Here is a 25413-nt window from a genome sequence, read left to right on the forward strand (position 1 = left end):
ACTTGTGACTATATATATAAACTTTTTATGATGGCTAATCATTTTTTCAAATAAAGAAATGGGATAAAAACTGGACCTACCCTTGACTGTTTGATGAGTGAGAGTGAGGCAAAGAAGACACTGGAAGGAGAAAGCTTGTGTATGGCTCTTTGAAAAAGTTTGATGCAGATGCTTATCTTACATTGAAGTGGTTTGTATTGCTGTAAAGAAGAGGGTTTGCTTGCTTACTTTTTGCCTCTCATCCGCCAAGGATTTTAGACATCCCATTCAATACTTAAGACTTTTAAGTACAGGAAGGAGACAACATCGTCCAAGACTTAACATACAAAAAAGAGCATATTGTCACGGGCTAAAATTTACTATCTACCAGTGGGACATATTGAATTCTGTTTTGTTGGAGGTCAGTCTGGCATGTACTCATGTTATAATTTAAGGTCATTAATTTGTTCTACCTTATACTCATTAAGGGAAAGATTTTAACTTTTGACCAGTTTATACAAAAATAACTTAGTTCTTCTGTAATAAATCTCCCCTTCTAAATCATCCATGAAATTAAGAATCACACACACTCACATTTAAATGTGTTTATCAACCATGTCTACTCAAAGTCTTATCATACTCGTCAATTTTTAAGTCGTGACAATATGTAGGTGGAATGTGGATAGATGTAGCACACAAAATTTGACTAAATGGGAGTAGAAAGGCCAAAGGACTTGTTCCCACCCGAGGTTTAGTGTATACTTACTCATACCCATGCAGTTTAAAAACTCTAAATGTTCACTCATAATCCAATTTTCATTAAAAAATTTTGTTAATAGTAAGGGTAAAATCATTATTTAATAAATAATATTAAAAAAATAAAATTTAATCTTATTTTCACCCATTGGTTTTAAAAAATAATATTTTTTCCCAAAACCTAAGTTTTGAAAAGTTATCCTTTCACCCTTGTTAGGTCTAACTGAAAAACTAACCAATTTTCTGGTGACAAAATCCACTCCGACCGCTTTCTTCGAGACTGTCAACCTTCAACCGATGCTCTCTATCACCGCCGATGATAGAAGGACTGACCAATTTGATCGTTCTCAACTAAATCTCAACAAATCTTGTTCATCTCCAATTAACGCAAAAGCAGCCGACTTCTCAACCAAATCTCGTTCGTTGTCAGCTCCTGAGATAAAACGTCTGTTGAAATAAAACGATCAAATCAATCGACGAAGACAAATCTTAGCCGATTCTTAGTAGATCAAATCAGTGACATCAATGCTCGAAGGAGATGCCGATCTAGAGAGAGAGAGACGAAACTGATCTTTACTAGAGCGATGGTGAAGTGGATAAATTCCAATCGCTAACAGAGATGAAGATAAAAAGAAAACCCTAATAAGGGGAAATGATAACTTTTTCAAACTTAGGTTTTAGAGGAAATTACTATTTTTTAAAACTAATAGGTGAAAATGAGATTAAATTTTATTTTTTTAATATTATTTATTAAATGATAATTTCATCTTTACTATTAATAGAAAATTCTAACAGAAATTAGATAACAAATAAATATTTAAATTTTTGAAACTTTATAAGTATAGGTTGAGAATACACTAAACCTTGGGTGAGAATAAGTCTTTTGGCCGAGCAGAAACTATGAAAGTCACCGGCACATTTCTTGTTCAGATTTTGAAAAAGTTTTCCACAGCTTCAAAGACTGATCTCTGTAACAAAGCCAGAATCTTCAAAGTATATTTGGTCAAAGGTCTACCCCATCAATAATATCTAATCTAGAACTTACAATATTATAACAGTAATTTTTATGCCATAAAAGAAGAATAAATTATTTGCGGGACCCAAAATGTGGTGCTAATGGGTTAAGTAAACACCATTGATTATGGAAATCAATTCATTTCATTATCTCCTTGGAGTTCGGAGCTTATTAAGTGCATTTGTATCATCATTTCATTTTCATATGGAGACTAAAGGGGGAATCCAAAGTCTTTTTATCTTTTTCTTATACCTTTCTCTAACCATAATCCATCTTCATACGATCATCATCGACTTTGGAACTTTATGCTTTTTCTCTTTAGTTTACTTTATACTTTTCTTTAAGGTTTGGACTTCCGAATTCCTTATTCCATGGCATGTTTCCGGGAAGTTCTCGCTTCTATAAATATCTTATACATCAGTTGACACAGTAAGATTGGAATAACTTCTTTCCCAATAAAATTTTCATACAAAATGATGTAATATAACTTACCAATCACTAAATATATTTGTGCATTTAATTCACATTGATGGACAATACTCTTATTGGTCAATTCTGTTTTTCTGCTCTATGGGACTTATAATTTTATTTATTTTTCATAATTATTTGATCTTCTTTAAAAATTTTTTATTAAAAAATGATTTTTGACCCCACAAAATTTATCTTCAACCCCCACTTTTAAATTTATTTTTTATTTTGACAAAGTTAACCTTAATTTAAATTAAAAGAAACAATATTATTATTTTTAAATACACTCATATTTTATTTTAATTTTTTAACATTGAATATTATATGAACTCTAACCCTAAATTTTAATAATTTTAATGCTTTTTTTAATTATTGGAATCTTATAAAATTATTTGTTTGTTCCATGAAAATATAATACTAAAACTATAGAAGTCATAATGAGAATCTAAAAAAGATAAAGTAAGTTGAAGTTAGGAAATGGAGTGAACAAAAGGTAAAAGGAAAAAAAAAAGCTTATTAAATTGATTTGAGAAAAAAAATGTGTAAAAAAACTAATTAAGTTTTAAATTAGATTAAAAACCTAAATAATCTTATAAAATTATTTTTGGTATTAAAAAGGATGTGAAGAGATTTTACAAAAAACAAAGTAAGATAGGGTTAACATTTACTTTCCTTATAATAATCCAATACAATGATTATCAAAAACTTACATTACTATAGATGATTAATGAAATTAGCCATTTTTCAAGATATTAATGCAAAAATAACAAAATCCAGTGCTGTATACCTATATAAAATTGAAAGTTTATTCTTATTTATTGATTTTGAAAAACTCATCTCAAAGTCATTATTCATGTATCTTTGGAATCGATTTCCACTTTACAAATGGGGAAAAAAAGTTAGTTAGCATTGTTTCATTGTACATATTTCTTGATAGTCATCTTTCTCTTTTATGTTTGGGGGTTTGGGTTTAAAGTTTTTAATCAAAGATTCACATTATAGGATTTATCTTTGAATTTAGGGCTAGTTGGGTGATTGATATGTTAATTTGAATGATGATAAGTAGTGTAAGAATATATTAGCACAAGATTGAATCAATTATAAAGTTATCAAGATAACATTGTCAAATTCTATACTTATTTTTATCAATATTGGTATGCACCCAATATGCATATGCATATGCGCATTGGATAACATCCTTGTATTATGAAACAAATGGAGTTTATGTAATGTGACTATGTGTTATAAGGGATAATTGTAATTATTGTACACTTAATTGAGGGTTAAATGGAATATAAATATGCATAGTTGGGGTTAGTAAAATTAAATACATGCATTTGGTGGGTTTATAGTAATTACATTTCATGTAGTAGGGGGTTTAATGTAATATAATTTCATATAGTAAGGATTTTTTATATTTAACTATGCGTATCAATTTCACTAAAGGATTGGAAGTTTTTTGTAAGGGGCAATGAAAATTTTTGCTATGCATGAGGGTTATTGAAATATAGACTATGCATACACACATATTTGGGTGGTTTACCATGATATAGTTATATATAGTGGGGGCACATAAAATTTTTTGTTGATACAGTCTATCTACACATAATACATGTGAGTTTTTTATAATATATTTGTTTGATTTTTTTCAACTATTATGAGCATTAACCAAAATTTGTACCTTTTTTTAATATCAAACTTTACAAGAAAAATGCAAGATTTTAGAGCTCACTTGTCCAAATAGTTGAGAAGTTTTCACCTTCTATATACAAGAAGACACAAGGATGTGATGGCCCACATTCATATAAGGAATAATGATCATAAAAAATAGTAGTACCATGGAACATGTTTGTGGGGTCTTTTATACTTAGAAGGGTCAAGTTTTAGTGCTATATTAACTCATGCAGTACTATTACAAGAGATCAATGGGAAAAACCCTATTGAGTGATTTTGGTTTCCAATGAATTGAGTAAACGTGATGTTCAACAAATTCAAGTTCATATTAGTAACAAGATTGAGGGTCAATCATCATACAACACAAAAAAATATGTTAACATCTTTTCCAAATAAGTCATCAGTGACATAGGTTGATTTGGTGTCTATGTATGATGCAGTCTCTTTAGGAACAAGACCAAAATGTATAAAGTTGACATTGTTATATTGGTTGCATCTTAGTTTATTAAGTGTTGACAATGTGAAAGTAATTGACATGAATGTTTTAAATCTTGTAAATTGCCTTCCAAGATTCAACAAATATCCTTAGGTTGTTCAGGTTTGGGATGTGACTATCGATTCAATGAGGAAATTGATACCTCATTGACACAAGGAGATTATGTGCACCTATCCAAAGATAACAAAGGTTACCCTAATTATCAATGTGCTCTAATGGGTTTTTCACCTATCTTTAAGGTGACATTTTTATTTATATAATAATGTAAGAAATAATAACTTCATTATTTTCATACAACAAACATTCACAATGATATGCAAATTGTAGTATAAATATACAAGACCCTTGATAAGCTAGATCGATGGGCAAAGTTGAAGTCAACATCAAGTCCTCCCTCAAATTAGGATTATGCCTACACTATATTCAACAGGACAATTGTAAGTTATATTACTACTTTGATCTATATGTTTATTAAAGAATTAATATTATTCTCATGAATAATGTACAAATATTAACAAGAAGACATAAATGAAAAGTTCGTTCCATCCAAATAAGAATACTTACTAGTACTACAATGTGGTGGTGTTGTTAGGGTTGATCAAGCCAATAGTAGCGATATCATTGTTACCATGGTTGAGTGATCTACAAAATTACAATTATGATAACCACAAAGCTACATCACACGAAGAATCTTTTATCTTATTATACGTATTACTAGAAAGATCTTCCACCCATTCATGGTCTAGAATCAACTATGTAAGGTGACTACGTTTGTTTCCAATATTTGTTGATAGCATAAGAAAAGTGGTTTGGTAGCGTCATTATTATAGTCTAATGGTAGTTTGACTATTGTAACACCTACAAATACATCTTAAGGGCATTCTAGTAACTTCTTATTGTTTAAACTGATTAATTTTTATTTGAATAAGGAAAATAGTTATTGAATGGTCATTCAACTTGGATGAATATGTGTTCTATATGAATTTGCGTTCTATGTCATGAAAAATGTACAAGGTTAATGACTAATCATTCAAAGGCAAAAAAGTTATTAGTGGAATGTCTATTCTAAGGGGAGAAATGCCCGTACTAAAGCAAAAGTTATCAAAAGATTGTAGTTTTGAAAAGAGGGAAACATAATTTAAGTGAGATGACTATAAGCATCACTACTTCTAAAGGGAAAAACACTCGTTCTTAACAATTAATTTTGAAAATCTTTATAAAGGAGTTTGCTTTTTGTAGATAGGATTTCACTTTTTCATAGGAAAAATTTAGAGAGACAATTCAAAAGATGTTAAGGGTCGAATCCACATTACTAGAAGGCTCGTTCATCGAAATTTAAAGCTTCCAGACTAGCATACATCCAAGGAGAGGTAAGTAGATAGATTTCAACTCGATTCAGTTTATGAATTCAATATAAATAGCCATGATAACGAATATGTTGATTTGAATTCTTAACCAGCGTGAGTTTATGTATAATGACTTATTTGTTTAAGAAAATTGAATTTATCAATATGTAATTAAGTGATAAAACTGATCAATTTTGACATTGAATATACTTATATGCCAAATATGATGAATTATGTGAAAATTAGCATGCAATTGAGACCATGGTTGCTTGATTGGCTTAGGTACTGTAAAGACTTAATTTGTATACAGTTTAGAGACTATACCCAAAAAATGTTATTATCAATTCATAGAGTCGTTATAATGCACATTTGTTATTGATTAACATATATATAAGATATCCTGAGATGGAAATCCTCATCGAAGATGTAGTAAGTAATAACTTTTTATTGATTAACATATATATAAGATATAATAGCAAATTTCACTTAAACAAAAATTTGCAGAATAATGTTAATTTCCCGCTAGTTTTATCTTCAGTGGAGAAAGCTACAAACTAGTATGATGATATCGTCTGATACACAAGGATGTCGGATAGTTGATCTTTTTCATCCATATCACCCTTGGCCTCGTTAGGAGATGCATCATCAAGTCCTACTGACGTTACTTATTCGATCATTGTTTCTCCTCCTATCGAGGCTCTTGTCCAACCTCCTGTCACTAAGTCGTGTCCTATCGGTGACCCTATTACGAGCCTTGTCGACGAGCACATATCACTAGAGCCCTCTATTCTGCCCCCTACCATTAAGCATACATCAGACAATCCTCCCATCAGTAGACCAGATTTTTCCATTCATTATTTTGATGTTGCATTAGCTCGATGGGAAATCTTATATTAGATCAGTTCACTGGTATGGAGGATAGGATAAGTTGGATCGAGGATAGGATGACTCGTATAAAGGATAAGATGAGTCAAATCAAGGATAGGATGACTTTTACGGAGGAAAGAAAGATTCATATAGAGGATATGATCACTCGTATAGAGGAGACACGATCTCATCATTGCACAGATATTGTCCGACAGATAAAAAAGTTAATAATTTGCAAGATATTCCAGTTGTTTATGTATGCAAACATATAAACACTATAATAATTATACATATTGTTACAGTCTTTTCGCGACGATGGTGACGGACTATCGAGAGAGGATCTGACATTCCCATCTCCACCTATTGTCGATGTAAGTGCTAAACGTTGTGAGTATATTGGAAATGATACTTTAGAAATACTTTTAGTCTTCTATTAACTCGTGAATGTTAATATCGTTACAGTATCAATTGTTTAATCAGAGACTATCTAAAGAGGATCCTATATTAACTTTTGATGTGGACAATGACATATTATCGCATGAGATTTTCCTGTTGACACATTTTATGATAGTTCAGGTAATTATAACGTCGTTTATAAATGTTATATCCGAAACATTTATTGATTGATTGTCTATTAACTCATTATTGTCGACATTGTGACAGTGGCCTAACTTTTTTGTGGTTGCATTGATGAGGGATCCCATGATAATATCGACTTTGAAAGTAGATGTATGTATAATACTGACTGTACACTTTTTAATCTCGATAAACATAACTCTTTGATTAACCAATATAAAATGTTAATATAAGATGTCAGGGATGATGGATCAACCCACACAATTTTCCTGTCGTCACCTTCTGTGATGATTATGGTAAGTATAACATTGATTATTAATATTATATCTCATTTATATATTCGATTATCGATTCTCTGTTAACTCATTGCTATCAACATTATGATAGTGTCCCAGTTTTGAGGAGGCTACATCGAAAGGGGATCTTATAATGACATTTGTTTCGATATTAGAGTTATATACATTATTAACTGTATACTTTATAATTTTTATTAAATAGTTTGATTTACTAATATTAAATGTTAATATTGTCACAAAATATCGTCGATGAAGATGGATCACCCCATGAGGATGCCTCAATATCACCTTGTACGAAAGTTGAGGTAAACTGTTAGATTAACCACTGTAAATTATTACTTTTGTTAATATTAATTGTCATTTATCTTTGATTTGTTGTTACAATAGGATCTCCATTTGGTCTATCTCAACACACTAACCAAGGAAAAACAAGTGATCGATATTACCTCTCAAGATGATAAGGTCACTGATGATGTGGTTGAACTCCCTACACAAGGGGACATCATTCAGATTAAAAATTTTTGAAGATATTTAATAATTACAATTGAAAAATATATTATTCATTTACTGAATTCATGTATTTAACTATAACCGGTCTCAAAAGTTAATATAGTCAACCTAAGTTCACTTACAGATTCTCCGACCATGAGTCTTGCCTTAAAGAAGGTATTGAAAAGTTTATGAAAATCTCACAAGTTAATGTAATTTTAAATGACATATTGTTTGTTTTGGTATAGTATTTTCATATAGTTCGTGGTAAAATTGTCAAGAAATGACCCCTCATTCGTAGCCTATACACAAATCAGTTGAAACTATAGATCCTACAAATGAGGCTGATTATGAAGTTATCAAGTACCGAACATGAGGAAATTTTCGAGAAATGGTATACAAAACCAAATCTTTTTGAGAAACGTCAAATATATGACATAGGGATAAGGACCAAAATTGCCTTCTAGGGTATACTCATATGTTTTATGTGTTAGTATGTTCATATGTTGGTTCATTTATATGTGTTTGTCTTTTATATAATTACTATAAGCAATAAGTATAATGAACAAAAAACTTAAAAATGGATATATGAAATCAACATGGACATATATAACGATTACTAGCCAAAATTTTATAGATATATTAACAAGTACAATCATAAATTTTAAAGATAATATATTACAATTAGAATTTGTATATACGAAGTAACAACTACAATCGCAACTTTTATACCAAAATATATTACAATCACAAACTTTATATTTAAAGTAACAAGTACAATAACAATATTTATATCAAAATTAATAAGTACAATTATAAGTACAGTTATCTTCCATTTTTTTTTTCTTCCTGAACTTGGTGGTACAAAACTAGGTATTAGAATAGGACTCTTACAATTTTGTCCCGTATGTCCAAGTTTATGACATCGACTACAAATAAATTGTTCAACAATCTCTCCTTGTGAAGGACATCTATTTTTATTTTCTAGATGCCCTACGCGATAACGATGCATGAACGGTGGGTGGATAACACTTGCCTCTTTTGGATGGATCCACTCTAATTGATCTCCTAATGGATTGATAGCCTCTGAGTAGACTGTACAATAAAAAACGATGTTGTAGTATGGATGCACCCATTGAATGTAAGTGATGAGCTTCATATATCTGGCAACAACAATGGCATGCATACAGGGAATCTTTGATAGTTGAAATTTTCTATAGGTATATGTTCACTCTATAAGGTCGATTAGAGCATCATATTAGCCACTACCAAGAACTTGGTATTGTTTAGATGTAATAGGACGCACCTCAAGTTTGAAGACTTTCGCACACATTTGACAATCTTTTCTTCAACCTAAGGTGTTACTGGGCTGGTATAAGTATCTGCAAATCATATAAATACAAATATATATGGTGAGTAATTAAGTATAAGTTCACATACACACATTTATAACATGTTATAATATCGAATATATTATAATTTCTTCTTTCATAAAACAATTGTTGTAATGTACCTCTGATGAACTTGATTAGATAGTAATGGTTAAACCTCAAGCATGTTTGATAAGTATATTAAACAACTCAACGATATTGGTAGTCATTATATTGTACTTATGTCCTAAGAAATATATTCGTGCCCATCAATTGAAACCCACCTTACAAAAGTATGCTATTGCATCAAGGTGCATACGAGCCAATAACTTCATTATCTCTTAGAATTCATACTTCGTATACACCTTAGCTGTTTTCCAATACATCCATGTGACTTTTGCATTCTTCTTGTACTTGGATTGCATGTTATAATAGAGGTGATGACAACAATAGTTATAGTGCACACTAGGAAATACTTTAGCCATTGTAGAGAATGTACTGATACGTTGATATGAAATCATGGCTAAATGAGGTACCTCACCAAAACAATCCTTCAACTTTGTTAAAAATCAACACCATGTTTCATGGTCTTCCTTGGGACCAATGCCAAAAGTCAATAGGTATATTTGATTATTACTATCCAATACAACAACGACAAATAATTGACCCAGATATCTATCCTTTAAGAAGGTAACATCAATACAAATGAATGGTCGAATATGTTGTTGAAATATACGAATAATGTAACCTAATGTCATATAAAAGTATTTAAATCTTTTCTACTCATCTGTTAGTGTATATGTCATAGTTCCTAGATTACAACATATTAAATTATAGCAATACTTTGGCAGCAATATAAACGACTCTTCTGTTGTTCCCCTCAATGATTGAAGTGTCTAATTTCTCGTTTGTCATACTTTTACGTATGATATACCAATTTTATATGGGTTAGCAATGTTCGCAATGATCTCCTTTGGTCGACAAACATGATCGACTAATATAAATTTGGTCCTCAAAATTTGTCCCAGAGCTCGGACGCCCACTTACTTATGATGAAGTAATATCTGGTCTCCAGAACATGTGTGACAGTTATCTAAATGACGTAATTTGAAATTATCACTTTTTCCCACCCTAATTGCCCATGCACGCCACTTACATTCTTTGTTATGACATTTAACCACTCATCTACCTATGTCTGACTTGTCCACTATAAACTGATATCTCATCTGAAGAGCATCTCAACTTATCATATCAATAACATGTTGTTTACTTGAAAATAACATACCAATTTTTGGAGAATCACTATCGTTTGGTACTTTTGGGCTTTTGGATGTAGATAACTGGCAGGAAAAGGTGGTAACCAATGAAATACATCAATACGATCATTCCCACCTTCAGGATTTGCTTGTAGAAAATTACTTATACCTCTGATATTTTCATTAACATGTGTCTTTTCTTCGACCTCTGATTCCTTGATGAGAATATCACGCATAAGCTTTCTGTTAAATTCACTCCACTCCAAAAATTTTTCTTTGTTGTCATAAAGAAATTCTTTTGCGCAATACAATACATTAACATCAATATCATTTAAATACGCAAAATACTCCTTTGAAAATTCTTATTTCGGATTAATCTTGATATTTTGAATCTCTTCTAAACCAATATTTTGATTTTCTAGATAACTACTTGACTCACCACTTTGTAAACTCTCATCTGCTTGTTGAGCCTTATAACTCTCATTAGTAACTATAATTGTTACAAAAACTAGAACACATTTTTTGAAGAGGTTAGACAGACTGTTAAGAATCTCAATATCTTCATCATTTGAAATTTTAACAGGGGTGTCATCATCAAGATGTTTTGGTTTCATGCTTAACTGAATACTAAACATCTTTTGATCTATATTACACTTGTCGCTCATTATTTAGATTAATTGCTCAAATGTCGTTTGTTTTGAAATTTTAATCAATTTTTTATTACTTCCAACATATTTTATTACATTGTCACCCATTTCATCCATTTTCTCTCATATCTAATTGAAACATATCTAGTCATTTAAATTAATCATACAATAAAATGTATAATCAACATAAATAATATGATTGAAAATACTATTTACAGATTTCTATTACACAATTATATTTATTTCATAATTTAATTATATATTGTAACAATGAATATACTTTAATTAATGTGATACTAATTTAGAAAAATATCACTTTACCTCTATATTGTAAAATATCATTTTACCTCAAATATTATCTAACATATCTCTAACACCCCTCTTTGTAAAATATCATTTTACCCTCAAATATTATTTAATCTAATCCTCTAACACCTTTTATTATAAAATATCATTTTACCCTATATACTATAATATTTACAAAATAGCCCATATAATTTTTATTAATTTACTTTTCACACAAAATTATAATTTATTATATAAAACATCTCATATAATTGCATTATTAATAAACTAATAACGATTGAAGTTATAACAGGTATAAATACTTCAATATCATAAACTTTTTTCTTCTTAATCGAAATCTTGAACATAAACTTTTTTTTTATTTTCAAAAATCTCTCTCAGATATGTTAAAAATAATGGAAGAGATATGGGTTATATAAAAATAAAGGAATGATAGTTTTAGTTTTTTTTTTTTTTTTGGATATTTTTGTTTAAATCCTTTGAAATAAGGGTATTTTCTTTAAACCCCAAAATTAGGGATAACTTTTTTATTACCCTTAAAAAAAGGATAATTTAATTAATTTCCCTAAATATGGAATAAAAGAAGGGTAATTTTGGTATTTCATAGGATATTTAGGATATTTTTGTTTAAATCCTTTAAAGTATGGGTATTTTCATTTAAACCCCAAAACTAGGGATAAATTTTTTATTAACCCAAAAAAAAGGTAATTATTTTAATTTCTCAAAAATTATTACTATTTTTATAAAATTTAAGAGATATAAATAATTATTGTATTTGGTTGAAATTAATAAAAGAATATTAAAATATTATTTTATTTAAATAACCTTCGGTATAGTTATTTTAAAATATTCTTCATGTTACTTGTTATATTAATTAAAAATATTGTTTTTTCTTTTTGTCCTAAAAAATTAGTAAGTAAATATATGATTGTAATAAAATCAAGATTACTTTGGTAATTTTTTAATATTTAAGATAAAAATAGTAATTCAATAACTTTATATTACTTGTCACATTATCATTGGTAATTAAATATTATCAAAATCTTTTATTATCTGATAAGTTAAACAAAGTAATATAAGAAATAAAATATAAAGTACCAAAGTAATTGTTTAATAGTTAATATGTCATAATACCTAATAAATATTTTATTATTTTTCAAGCGAGAATAGGGTAGGTTGTGGGGATGGAGAGGGAAAAAAGAGATAAATTTTTCCTATAGGGATTTTCTGTCATTCATGTATCAAGGATGGGATCGTGAATTAATGTATTCAACCCCTACTTGCCCCGTTATCATCTCTATCCACTTTTGTTTAAGTTGAAGGGCAATTATGCAATTTCACTACTTGAATTTATGTTGATAATTGTCAATTACTTCTTTTGGTGAAGCCACGGTCATGGGGAGGGGGGTCGGATAATTTTTCAAATGTTAGGGAAGTTTCTATAATTTCTTATACGTCAAGGATAGAGGTGTCAATTAGGCAGTGCCAATTAGAGGTTCAATCCAAAACCTAAGAATAAGGCCTAGCCTAAAAAAGCCACCCGCACTGTAACATGTTGGGCCCAACCCAAGTTATTACTATTCATAATTTTTAAAAATTATAATTAATTAATTAATTATTATAATATAAAAATTATAAATATTTATAAAAAATAAAAATTTTAGACTTAAAAAAATGAGTTTGAGTTTTTTGGATCAATAAAAAATATATAAGATAATCAAAATTTTAGTTTTATTAGAATATATTAATTAACCTTTATTTATAATGGGTAAAGAAAGTAAAAAATTTTATATTTTTATATGTGGGCTTTTCACAAAGTGTGAAAGTCTCACTTCTAAAAAAGTATAATCACTCTTATGTTTTAGAATTCACATTGATAAAATTTATTATGAGAATTTAACTTATTTATTATAAATAAGTTTGCCTTTTTTATAACCACAATTTAGTTTTTTAATATATTTTCTAATTAAAAAATTATTTAATAAATTTTTTTAATTAAAATTAATAAACCGACCTGATAAGGGTCGTGGATTGCTCTGTCGTCTATATAGCCAGACCTTGAACTTTAAAAGTTTTCATAAGTCAATTTGATCAGATTGTCCAGCCCATGAAACCAATGGACTGAACTGGAGCTGACCCGCCCATCGGCACCTCTAGAGAGTACATCAATAACAAATAACACCCCTTGTATTAACGGTAGCAGGGGCATTTAGTAGTTCGCAGTTCGCGCACTGAGAAACGACGTCGTACTTTTGCAATCCGCACCACAAAACAAGCAACATCTCCGCTGAAATCTCACTGAAACGGAAGACGGAAGTTAGGGGAAAATAATGTCGTCGATATACGTTTTAGAGCCGCCGACAAAAGGAAAGGTGATAGTGAACACGACGCACGGGCCACTTGACATCGAGCTCTGGCCCAAGGAGGCACCAAAGGCCGTAAGGAACTTCGTGCAGCTTTGCCTCGAAGGCTATTTCATAAACACCGTTTTTCACCGTATTATCAAGGGCTTTCTTGTCCAGGGCGGCGACCCTACCGCCTCGGGCACAGGTTTTTTTCCTTCTTTATTTTTGCTTTTCATTTTTCAGTTTATATTTGGCTATCAATTGGGGGATTTTGGACTATATTTGAAGCTCAAAATTAGGTTTCTAAGATTAATTCCGAATTTATAAAGACGGTAATTGGCAAAGAAACTTGTTTTTAATTGATTATAAAGTTGCTACAATGAGATATGTAAATAATGAAATAGGGAACAAAAGATTAGAGAAAAAGTTTATTATGTACATGTTAGATGAGAAAAGTACTCGAAGTCAACCTTTCTTTCGTTATTGGTTTTTATTTTTGAATTAGTTTTTGAAAACTTTTCTGGAATGCATTTCAACCAAATGTAATGAAGAATTTTGTTGAAGTTTTTTGCTGAGGATGCTAGGTGTGATTAATATCTTCATCGTTGAATGGTGAAGAGTAGTTCTTACCTGCCTTTGATTGATTGAGGCTCAACCAAAACGTTAATATGATTAAATCCGACTAAAGCATTTGTTATTATCATGGATAAAAACCACTTGAAGCAATGGATAAAAACCACTTGAAGCAAGGATAAAAGTACACTTAAGTTCATCTAGACTGGCTGAACTGATAAAATGAAGAAGAGTAAGTGGGGCGTCAGAGACTACTGATCACTCCATTCTATGGCATGAAAAATAATTCCAAGGATAAGTAAAGCCTAAATTTATAGGTTAATCAGAAGAGAATGTACCATTAACTGTGTATCTAGTAGTTGGTACAATAACATGGTTCACAAAAGATAATTAATTTTGATCAAAATTGTCTAGCATTGATTCGATCTTCCTTCACCGACTTCACAAACAAGATGGTGGGCGAGCAACGAATTTTCATAAGAACCGAGGTAATTAGAGATATAGAAATATTTAAGAATTAAAGTCACAACTCATCTTTTAATGGTCTGTTGAGTTTTAAAATAATATTCTACAATTACAACTATCTCTTTGTGATTATTGATTTGAATTATTATAAAGTTAACTTATAACCTATGAATTTTTCTTAAATTTTTTTGGGGGATGAGATATGGTTTTAAGGAAATAGATATATTTGGCTGATTACTTTGTGCAAGCTTGCCAACATCATTCATGTCAGGGTCTTTTCTTATTGACATTGTGATAATAAATATCGGCAGGTGGAGAGAGTATATATGGAGGCCCCTTTGCTGATGAGTTCCACTCACGTCTAAGATTTAATCACAGAGGGCTAGTTGCATGTGCAAATGCTGGCACCCCACATTCTAATGGAAGTCAGTTTTTTATATCTTTGGATAGATGTGATTGGCTTGATAAGAAGAATACTATTTTTGGAAAGGTAATGCAGATTTCATTTCAAAATGTTATTAACCAATTATTTGCGGTGGCTGCTGAACTCATTTCCTTGTGCCTAGGTGACTGGAGATTCAGTATTTAATCTTTTGAGGATAGGTGAGGTTGATACTGATAAAGATGACCGACCCTTGGATCCACTCCCAAAAATACTCTCAGTTGAGGTATGATTCTTGTAGTATTTCCTGTTTCTGGATGCCTAGCAGTTTCCAGAACGGTTTATACTTTAGGGATGATGGAAACTGTACGTATTACTTATACAACACAGAAACTTAATGCTTGTTTGCTTCAATGTTTTACACCATCAATGAGTTCAACCTTTTTTTCTTAAATTTTTGTTTTAGGTATTATGGAACCCTTTTGAAGATATTGTTCCAAGAATTCTATCGAGGCCTTCTGTCCAAACCACAACTGATGCTGATAATAAAGACACAAAGAAGAAAGCTGTGAAGTAAGTTTCTTCACCATCATGTGAAGCATCATCTTTAGGAACCACTGAAATTAACATTATGCATACTTTGCATTTCTCACTGTTATTTTTTAAGGTGCATGTGGTATATTTGGACAATGCAGAAAGCTGAACTTGCTTTCATTTGGAGATGAAGCCGAAGAAGAGGAGAAGGAATTGGCAGTTGTAAAGCAAAAGATCAAGAGTAGCCATGATGTTTTGGATGACCCCCGTCTTCTTAAGGATGATAAAGGATTGGTAATGATCAATTATCTAACACATGCATGTTTATGATTAACAAAATGAATGGTATGGTAAATCACATATTTGTTATTTTTGGTTAATTTTATTTCAAAAATTGCTAATTCATATAATGACATAAAAAGATAAAATTTTGGCTTTTTTTTTCTTGTAAATTATTTTTCCATATGTAAAATCTCTAGCATTTCAGTCCTTGAAATACTGCTTAGGTAATTGCTAATGCAATATGCTCATCAAGTTTAGTAAACTATATTTATTACTAGAAATTAAAAAATAAACATCACATGTCATAAGTAATGTGATCAGAAATTTGTATTCTGCCCATCTGTATACATTGAATTCTACAATTATGCAGAGCACTTCTGGAGACAAAACAAGAGAGGTGCAATTATCTGTAAGAGAAGCTCTCAGCTCAAAGAAAGAGGAGCCACAGAAACTTGGGGAAGTTGAATCATTTAATTCCCCTGATAATAGTGATGAAGATGAGGCAAACTTTGATGCAAGAATGCGCCGGCAGATACTTAGGAGACGACAAGAGCTGGGAGATTTCCCAGCCCCCACTGAACAAAAGCCACGAAGGGGTACCTTAATATACTTGACACTTTTTATCTTTTCTAATACATACTTTCATGTTGACAAAGGTCTTGTGACTTAAAAAGTATGGATTTGTTTGTTGTTTGAGTCAAGATCCTAGCCCTTGCATAAGGTATAACAGACTCCCACAATGGAACTACTATAATTGTGTAGGAATAACCACGGATGTTTATGTCATAAGTATTGATACCATTACAACTTGCTAAAGAAGAGATTTTGTTTTCTACAATCAGATGGTGCTTCACTGGTATATTGTGGTGTCATATCATCTATTTATTGAGGGGGTTTTCTTATGAAACACTTTTATGCATACAAATCAGGGCCACAATATAGTATTCAGTGATACTTGAAACCTGACAGCATTCCAAATATCTTTTACTGGTGGCATTTTAGACTTATTGAGAGGTAGGGCATTATTTTTAAATTGTGAAAATTTAAAATGAACAGCTTGGATGTCTTTATTAAAAGAAGTCGAAAAAAAATAAAAGCTTAGATATCTTTGTAACTATTTTGATTATATCGTTTATTTATTTCTTTCTTTTTTGTGCAGGGAGCTCTAGCCCAAAGCATAATAACATGCCTGCTCGAAGGTGAAGCTATAAATGATGCATTTCAATGTTTTATATCAATTTTTCATTATATTTTAAGCTCAATTGTCTTTGGAAGGCTTCCCATAGCTTGCTCATTTTCCTTTTGGAATATTGATATAGTTTGAAAAGGAATAATACTACATGTTCAAATTCTTCTTGGGAACTAATTTTTTCAAATTGATGTGACAGAAGCAAACTTAAGGAAAACTTTTGCTTGCTTAATTTATTTATTATTATTATTTTTTCGGATAGAATCCCTTTTAGGTTTATGTTCCAAAAACATCCTCAGTGTATGATCCTACCCCCGTAAGGGTTATTGTGCTCAGAAATGTAATTAATTTTTGTTGAATGAGAGAAAATCTTGAGGGTAGATGAACTGGTACAGTGGAAAAAGGTCCTCTACGTGGGCTTCCTTGGCAAACCAAAAGAAACTTGATTCATTATCCATTCCTGGTAGGATTAGGAGGATTTTCAATCATTAGGAAAAGTATCTGGGAAGTTAACAGTTTCTGCTCTTAGCAATTCATGAAATAGGAAATAGAATCGCTAAGTATTTTATCATTTGTCACTTTAGAACTGTCTCCCTCTTCCAAGAATTTTGGCACGGGTAGCATCCAAATACATCAACCGATGAGTGAAATTTCAAATTACTGCCAGCTCACTGAAATTTAGTTGATGTTTAACATGGATTGGCATAATTGATATGTAAATTAGGAGGATTTTCAATCATTATGAAAAGATTGAGATATATATTTTTTTCAATGCTTGTTTGATAAAATTTTTTCTTCAAGGTATAAAGTTTGGACGTAAAAGTTATTAGCTTTTAAGAATTGAGCATCCTTTTCTTTTTGGTATAACTATGGCCTCGGTACTGCTAAAGAATAACCACTTTATGATTTCAATGATGAACCAATTTGAACAGTTTTGTTAGTTTTTATGGAAGACATTTTGTTGTAGTACTTTCGTCCAGTGGCTGAACCTGCTTTTTTTTTGTTGCCATTTATTTATATTTTACCTGTCTGATTTCACCAGGGTTAACAAATTCTAGACTCACTACTATTGTTGTTTTTCTCATCAGATCTAATGCCGAGAGCATTGATGATGAACAACCAAGGGTGGAGAAGTTGTCCTTGAAGAAAAAGGGGATAGGGTCGGAAGTCAGAGCAGAACGCTTGGCCAATGCAGATGCTGACTTACAGCTCTTGGGCGAGGCAGAACGGGGAAGACAACTGCAAAAACAAAAGAAACGCAGGCTTCAAGGACGTGAAGATGAGGTATGCTATATATCACTTATCATCCTTGTTTTTCGTGCTAGTGAAAGTTTGTATCTCGTCTTATATTTCTCTCGCTTATCTTCTTTTCTTGTCTTCACTTTATGTAGTCAGCAGTGGCTGTCCCAAATGATCCATATAATTGAAATATCATAACATAGAGTTAATCAGGAATGATTGAAATTGGGAAAAGAGGGAAAGAGGCTAAAGCCAGCACATCAAGTGTATAGGTGTTTCTGGAAATCATGATCATTAAACATGTTTAAGTAATTAAATTGAAATTTCAAATGAACCTAAAATTTAACCAACATTATTTAAGCTGTAATAAAATTAACAAATAACATTTCTCTTTTGTGCTGTTTATTTGGTATTCCTGGAACCATTTTGCATGCGAGCACTTCATATTCATAGTTGAAATTTCTACCTATTTAAAAATAATTGTTTCCTGCTGCAAAATAGCCTTGAAACCTAAAACTTAAGGTAAATTTTGGGTGCCAAATTTGATTACTTTATCATATTGCTAAGACTGGGACAGAGGAGGTGAATGTTAGGACATTTCTTCATGCTGTAAATAACTTTGAATCCTCAAATCCTCACCCTCTCCCCCTTTATCCTCTTTGCATATTTAAATGCCATGTGATCCTTTGTTATTTTATCAGAAAGGTCCCTAAATGAACAATGGAAGATTCTTAGAAAGAAGGAAAGAAAAGAAAATTTGGTTTTGGGGTTAAAGGAAAGGGTTTTAATTATTAAAGGTCAAGCCTGCCATGCATGCATGCATGAAAATCATAATCTTTTATGTGAACCTATTTATTGTAACATATTTCTCTTCTATATGTGATATTTACCATTTTTTAACCTTTGCTTTGCTGACTATCAGGTTTTAGCAAAACTTGAGATGTTCACAAAGGCCATCACTGGGAAAGCAAATGCCTCAAGCAACAAATCTGAAGGCGGTGAAGATGACGATTTCTCTGATTGGAAAACTGTAAGGTTAAAGTTTGCACCTGAGCATGGCAAGGTAAGCTTTTTCTACTTCTGATGTCTACAATTCTGTTCTTTTCATTTATCTATAGGTCTCATGCCAATTATATGTGCAAACATTTTGCATTTACTATCGACTGGAATTGACCAAGGAAAAATGAAGACAGACACATTGCAAATTCCCTTTTATTTCTTCACTTAATACAAAATTATGATGATAAGTCTAAACAATTGAAATTTGATCGTTTATATAACATTATTTGGAATTGTATCTTCATATGCAGTGGAACTGGTACTATAATTACTTAATTTTGTGAATAGTTTTACAGATTAATTCTCGTGCCCGTTACCCCCTGCACTGGATATAAAATTTTTGTGTCAATCATCTTGCAGGATAACATGTCTCGTAAGGATGATCCAAATGACTATGTTGTGCATGACCCACTGTTGGAGAAAGGGAAAGAAAAGTTCAACCGAATGCAAGCCAAACAAAAGCGACGAGAACGTGAATGGGCTGGCAAGTCTCTTACTTGACTTGTCTTGGCAAACTTATACAAGCTTGTGAATATTAAAGACCAAATGATAACTTCCGAGTTAGTTCACATGCCAGTTTGCCAAAAACTAAGCAAAGGTTATTCAAACCATTGAAGCCAGTGTCCAAGAAACTAGGAAGGTTGGGTTTTATTACTATGGTTTCATTCAGCCAAGGGCAACTTTAACTTGAAAAGAGAATCGCAGCCCTTTTGGTATGTCACTTTACCGCATTTCTCTCTGTAACTTTAATTTTATTTTTAATTATAATTTGTTTAATAAGTAGGTAAGGGTCAACAAGATAGAAGAAGACTATTGCAGATATTATTTGTCAAGTTCCTTTTTAGATTTTTTTTTTTTTTTTTTATATAAAAGCATCAAATACTTTGATTCCAATCACACCTCGCATTCAATCAGTGTGAAGAGTTTTGGAAATTGCCAGCTGCATTAACTAAATTTTGAAAATTTTATGGACATTTGACTTGGAACTTGAGAAAGAGAGCATATTTATCTGTCATGCATTAGACTTATTCCAGGGCATAAGGCAGTAGAATATATGTATAATATTGACAGACTGTTCAGCCTGAGTAGAGAATCACATGGTTTGTGTTAATTGTGTTTGTGGCTCATTGTCAAGTTTGACGTTGCCCTCATCCATCACTGTGATCATTCTAATACATAGCTGTCCATTTTGAAAGAATGTAATCAATTCTAGAATCACAATTGGCAGCTACCAATTAAAAACAGCGTTTCCAGTTGATTGTGACCGGATTAAAATGCACCAACGGTTTCACTCACACTTGAAATTTTAATTTAAAGTGGTACTTGATTATTTTGAAGAAGACATTTTGTACTGGTATTTTAAAGGTTGGAATTTTGAACATCTTGAACAAAAACTCTTTCCTAATACTATTCCTTTCTATTTAATTCTTACAAAGTTTAAAGGCTAAACTAGTTTCTTTACTTTGGATGACTTTATTTATTTATCTTTTTATTTTTGGGTTTACTTTTATTATTAATTTAAATACAAATGGGCATGACATTTTTTTTATTGCCAGCTCAAAAGAACATCATCAAGATGGATTACTTGGGAAAAAACGAATAATTGATATTACACCTGACCACTTCCAAATTGCATCATGTAATAGTATTATTATCATGTCACTTGGCTTGGCTTTATGATGTTATAACAAATTTTAAAAATAATCTTAAACCAATACAACCAAGTCTCCCTAAATTCTATCGATACTATGACCCACACGTTAACAGGAGGCAGCTTCACATATTTTTGTCTAATCTGACAAAAATATCCTAACTAAAGAATTAGTGTATATTTATTTATTAAATAATATTTATATTTAATATAAATCATTTGGTGGGTTAATCAAACTGTCCTTGACTAGTTAACTTTGATATTCCATAAGATAACCAAAAAAACTTACAAGGAAATTTTAGTTTTAATGCTGTTAACTTCAAATTCACAACATTAGGTTAAAAGGTATTCTTCAACTCACAGCATCTCAAACTTTTAGTTTTTTTTTTTTTTCTTTGAGTAATGGGGGTTGGGGGTTTCAGATGAAAAGGGTAAAACGGTCATTTCTGCTGATCAATTGATGTTCACTAACAAACTTGATGGAATGGGGGTTAGAATCCCGTTTCCAGAACTAACAAGTCCTAAATGAAAACTCATAAAAACATATGGAGGTTTAGAAATAATTCCAAGTAACTTTAGAAAAATGAAAGATAGACCATCCAAGTCAATTGTCCAACAGCACCTACCCCCACATTAGCCTTTAATTAATTGTACTTGTTTTGCTGCTGTGTTCACACTAGCACACGTTTTTTTAACATGTCGATCGAACTCAACTATGTTTTTATCTTTGACCTTTTTCATCATTTTCTTTTGACATTTTATGCCTACCAATCAAATCAAACTTCATCCAACTCTTCTATTTCCCATTGCCCTTTTCCGAAAATTTGTTTCACACTGTGTTCACACCAATCCCATACACTTTTTCATTCCTTATATATCAAACTACCCCTTCCGTCCCTCCCTGCTCCTTTATATTGTATGTAAAGCTTCATCTTTTTCTTTAACCTTCAAACTTCTCTTGAAATTATGAATGACACCACCATAGCTACCTCTCGTAATGCCAGAAAACGGAGGTTAAAAGATGAGAAGGATCATCGCCTTCAAAGGGATGACTTTGAACATGATGACAACTTGTTTCATAATGATGATGAACAAGGAGCGAAGAAGAAAGACTTGAAGAGTATTATTACTTCGTTGATATTGTTGGACGAACAAGACAAGGGCGATGAAGAAGAGCAGAACAAGGCCTCTGCTGAAGCAAAGTCGCTCTTCGACACTAATCGAAAGAGGAAGACCAAGACCATGTTGGAGTATTACTCCAATCTTCCAGATTGCTATTCAGAATTTGAAGAAGCTGAACGTATAAAGAGGAAAAATTCCCGCTTTCTTGCCTCTTCCGTTGCCACCATCGCCGCACTTGCTGATTCAGATAATCTTCAAAAATCTGTCAAGCAAGGGAGCGGTGGGCCGGGCACGGCCCAGCACAGGCGTTTGTGGGTTAAAGACCGGTCAAAGGCGTGGTGGGATGAGTGTAATAGTCCTGATTACCCAGAAGAGGAGTTCAAGAAATGGTTCAGAATGAGAAGGCAAACTTTTGATATGATATGTGAAGAGCTGAATTCTGTTATTGCCAAGGAAGATACAACTTTGCGTAGTGCAATTCCTGTGAAGCAAAGGGTTGCCGTTTGTATTTGGAGACTTGCCACGGGTGAGCCCCTTAGACTTGTGTCAAAAAGGTTCGGTTTAGGAATTTCAACTTGTCATAAATTAGTTCTTGAAGTGTGTACAGCTATTAGGAGTGTGTTAATGCCAAAGTATTTGCAATGGCCGGAGGAAGATGGTTTAAGGAAAATTAAAGAAGAGTTTGAAGTCATGTCTGGGATACCAAATGCTGTTGGTTCTATGTATACCACACATATTCCTATAATTGCGCCTAAGATTAGTGTTGCAGCTTATTTCAACAAGAGGCATACTGAGAGGAATCAGAAGACTTCGTATTCGATTACGGTGCAAGGCGTTGTGGATCCGAAGGGGGTGTTTACTGATGTATGCATTGGTTGGCCTGGTTCAATGCCTGATGATCAGGTGTTGGAGAAGTCTGCTTTGTATCAAAGAGCCAGTGGGGGTCTTTTGAAGGGTCAGTGGATTGTTGGAGGTTCAGGGTATCCCTTACTGGATTGGGTGCTGGTACCATATACACAGCAGAATTTGACATGGACTCAGCATGCCTTCAATGAGAAAATTGGAGAGATTCAAGGGGTTGCTAAAGATGCATTTGCAAGGTTGAAAGGAAGGTGGAGGTGTTTGCAGAAAAGAACAGAGATTAAACTGCAGGACCTGCCTGTGGTTCTTGGGGCTTGTTGTGTGCTGCATAATATCTGTGAGATGAGTAATGAGAAGATGGATCCAAGCTTGACATTTGACCTTTTCGACGATGAGATGATCCCAGATGTCCCTCTAAGATCAGCCACCTCAATGAAGGCTAGGGATGCCATTGCTCATAATCTTTTGCACCATGGCCTTGCAGGCAATGCATATTTATAGTTGAATAAAGTTGTGTTTGTTCATTTTATGAGAATCATGATTCTTTTGTTAATCAATCATTAGAGTTGTGTATTCATCCAAATTTGAAGGAGGGGCTATCTAAATATTACATACATACATACATACATATATATATTTGTCCCTCCCTCAAATTGAAGAAGTTTATAGCCGAACATCACAGTGTAGCCTAGGTTCCATACTCCTACAAGAAATAAAAGATTAATAAAATGTAACATTACAAACAATATTCTTTTGCTCTGGCTTGTAAGTGTTAATGTCAAATGTTGAGATGTTTTTTATTAGCGTTCTATGATTATTCAACTGCATATATGACAGATCCCCAGAAGCATAAACTAATGTTTATCTAGGATGACAGAAATCATTCAGAAACCCTTCATGATTTGTATTTGTTTTATTAATTAGACCTCATGGATCATCCCCAGTTAGCAAAAAGAAGATTGATTCAGAAGGTGATTAGAAATTTTTTTCATTTTGTATTATGGTGAAGCATAGTGCTATTTTGGAACTTGTTTGTTCTTGCACTTCCTCTGCCTAATAAATCTAAGTCATCTCTGTATTTATTTACTCTTTTCTCTATTGAAACATTATTATAACTGAGAGATTCAACATAAAAGTACACACCAAAATGTTACTAAACAATAATAGGACCATGTAAGTACACATCTTATCCAAGTCTCTGAATCTGTCATTACATGCTTAATATAGGTGTTCATTTTTTTATATTTTCTGGTTCCTGTTTGCCAGCCAAGCAACTTTGTTGCTAAATAAAGATAATGAAATTGTAAAGAGGTTCACATTCCCTTAGATTTTGTTCGTTTATTTAAGTTGTTTCAACTGTATCTACAGAGAAAATGCATGTCTTGGCACGGAAACTTAAAATGAATGTACCTTAATACTGAAAAGATGAGGATGAAAATGATAGCATGCTAGATCTGTAGTGTGAAATCATGAATATTGTGTTTTATCAGACAATGTGGAAACCACAGCCGCATTGACAAATCAACAGCTCACAGAATTTTCCTCACTGAACGCTAGTTTAACTTCTGGGAAAAATCCACACAAACTGTACTTGTCAAGTGGTACCATCTAAATCGACCCTTTGCTTGTAAACATGCAGAAAATTCTTGTAACTTGAATTGCAAGATAATTAAATAAATCCTCTGCTGCTTTCATACCATTGGTTAACATTTGAGAATTTTTATTCATGATGCATGATTCTTAACACTTGGCAGTCGGCATGCATATCAATTAATAATCTTTTCCATTGAACGAAACAATATATCTTAAGCATATGCAAGTAAAAGATTAATTTGGTTGACAGCTGCTGCCATTTAATGAACATGAAATTTTGAAATTAAGTGTAAATGCCATGCATTGTGTTATAATCAACAATGAAATATATTACATATAAAGAGTATGCTAGCAATGAATTTACTTGCCTCCACTCTGCAACACCTAGTGAGAAAATTACAAAACTCGGAAAACGAAAATCTAATGTTAGTATAGAACAAGGATGGCATTGGAGGGGCGGAAAGGAGATTGATATCCCCATCTCTGTAGGGGATATATAATTTGTATATCATTTGTAATATATAATTTTTAAAAGTTTTAATATATAATTTTTAAACCAATTATAAACAAGACAAAA

The 25413-nt window shown here is 31.9% G+C and overlaps 2 protein-coding genes across 2 annotated transcripts; both read left to right on the forward strand.

Moving 5' to 3' along the window:
• The first annotated feature begins 13628 nt into the window (after nt 1–13628).
• LOC123195235 (peptidyl-prolyl cis-trans isomerase CYP57) lies at nt 13629–20364 on the forward strand. Its single transcript, XM_044608890.1, has 10 exons — nt 13629–14091; nt 15236–15414; nt 15491–15592; nt 15773–15879; nt 16002–16134; nt 16493–16718; nt 17282–17321; nt 18400–18595; nt 19473–19613; nt 19970–20364. Exons 1-10 carry the CDS (start codon nt 13872–13874, stop codon nt 20108–20110), a joined length of 1485 nt encoding a protein of 494 aa, XP_044464825.1. The 5' UTR covers nt 13629–13871; the 3' UTR covers nt 20111–20364.
• A 1722-nt stretch (nt 20365–22086) lies between these two features.
• Nucleotides 22087–23989, forward strand: LOC123193992 (protein ALP1-like). The gene has a single exon (XM_044607096.1). It carries the CDS (start codon nt 22227–22229, stop codon nt 23742–23744), a length of 1518 nt encoding a protein of 505 aa, XP_044463031.1. The 5' UTR covers nt 22087–22226; the 3' UTR covers nt 23745–23989.
• Nucleotides 23990–25413: the final 1424 nt, after the last annotated feature.

The sequence above is a fragment of the Mangifera indica genome, chromosome 13 (genome assembly GCF_011075055.1).
Source record: "Mangifera indica cultivar Alphonso chromosome 13, CATAS_Mindica_2.1, whole genome shotgun sequence".
Classification (NCBI taxonomy): domain Eukaryota; kingdom Viridiplantae; phylum Streptophyta; class Magnoliopsida; order Sapindales; family Anacardiaceae; genus Mangifera; species Mangifera indica.

Bases quoted from the DNA above. Each gene is read 5' to 3' on its own strand.
- LOC123195235 (XM_044608890.1), top strand. From the start codon at position 13,872: ATGTCGTCGATATACGTTTTAGAGCCGCCGACAAAAGGAAAGGTGATA. The intron at 16,135-16,492 runs GTAATGATCAAT...ACAATTATGCAG, and splicing joins TTAAGGATGATAAAGGATTG to AGCACTTCTGGAGACAAAAC. The intron at 16,719-17,281 runs GTACCTTAATAT...TTTTTTGTGCAG, and splicing joins TGAACAAAAGCCACGAAGGG to GGAGCTCTAGCCCAAAGCAT.
- LOC123193992 (XM_044607096.1), top strand. From the start codon at position 22,227: ATGAATGACACCACCATAGCTACCTCTCGTAATGCCAGAAAACGGAGG.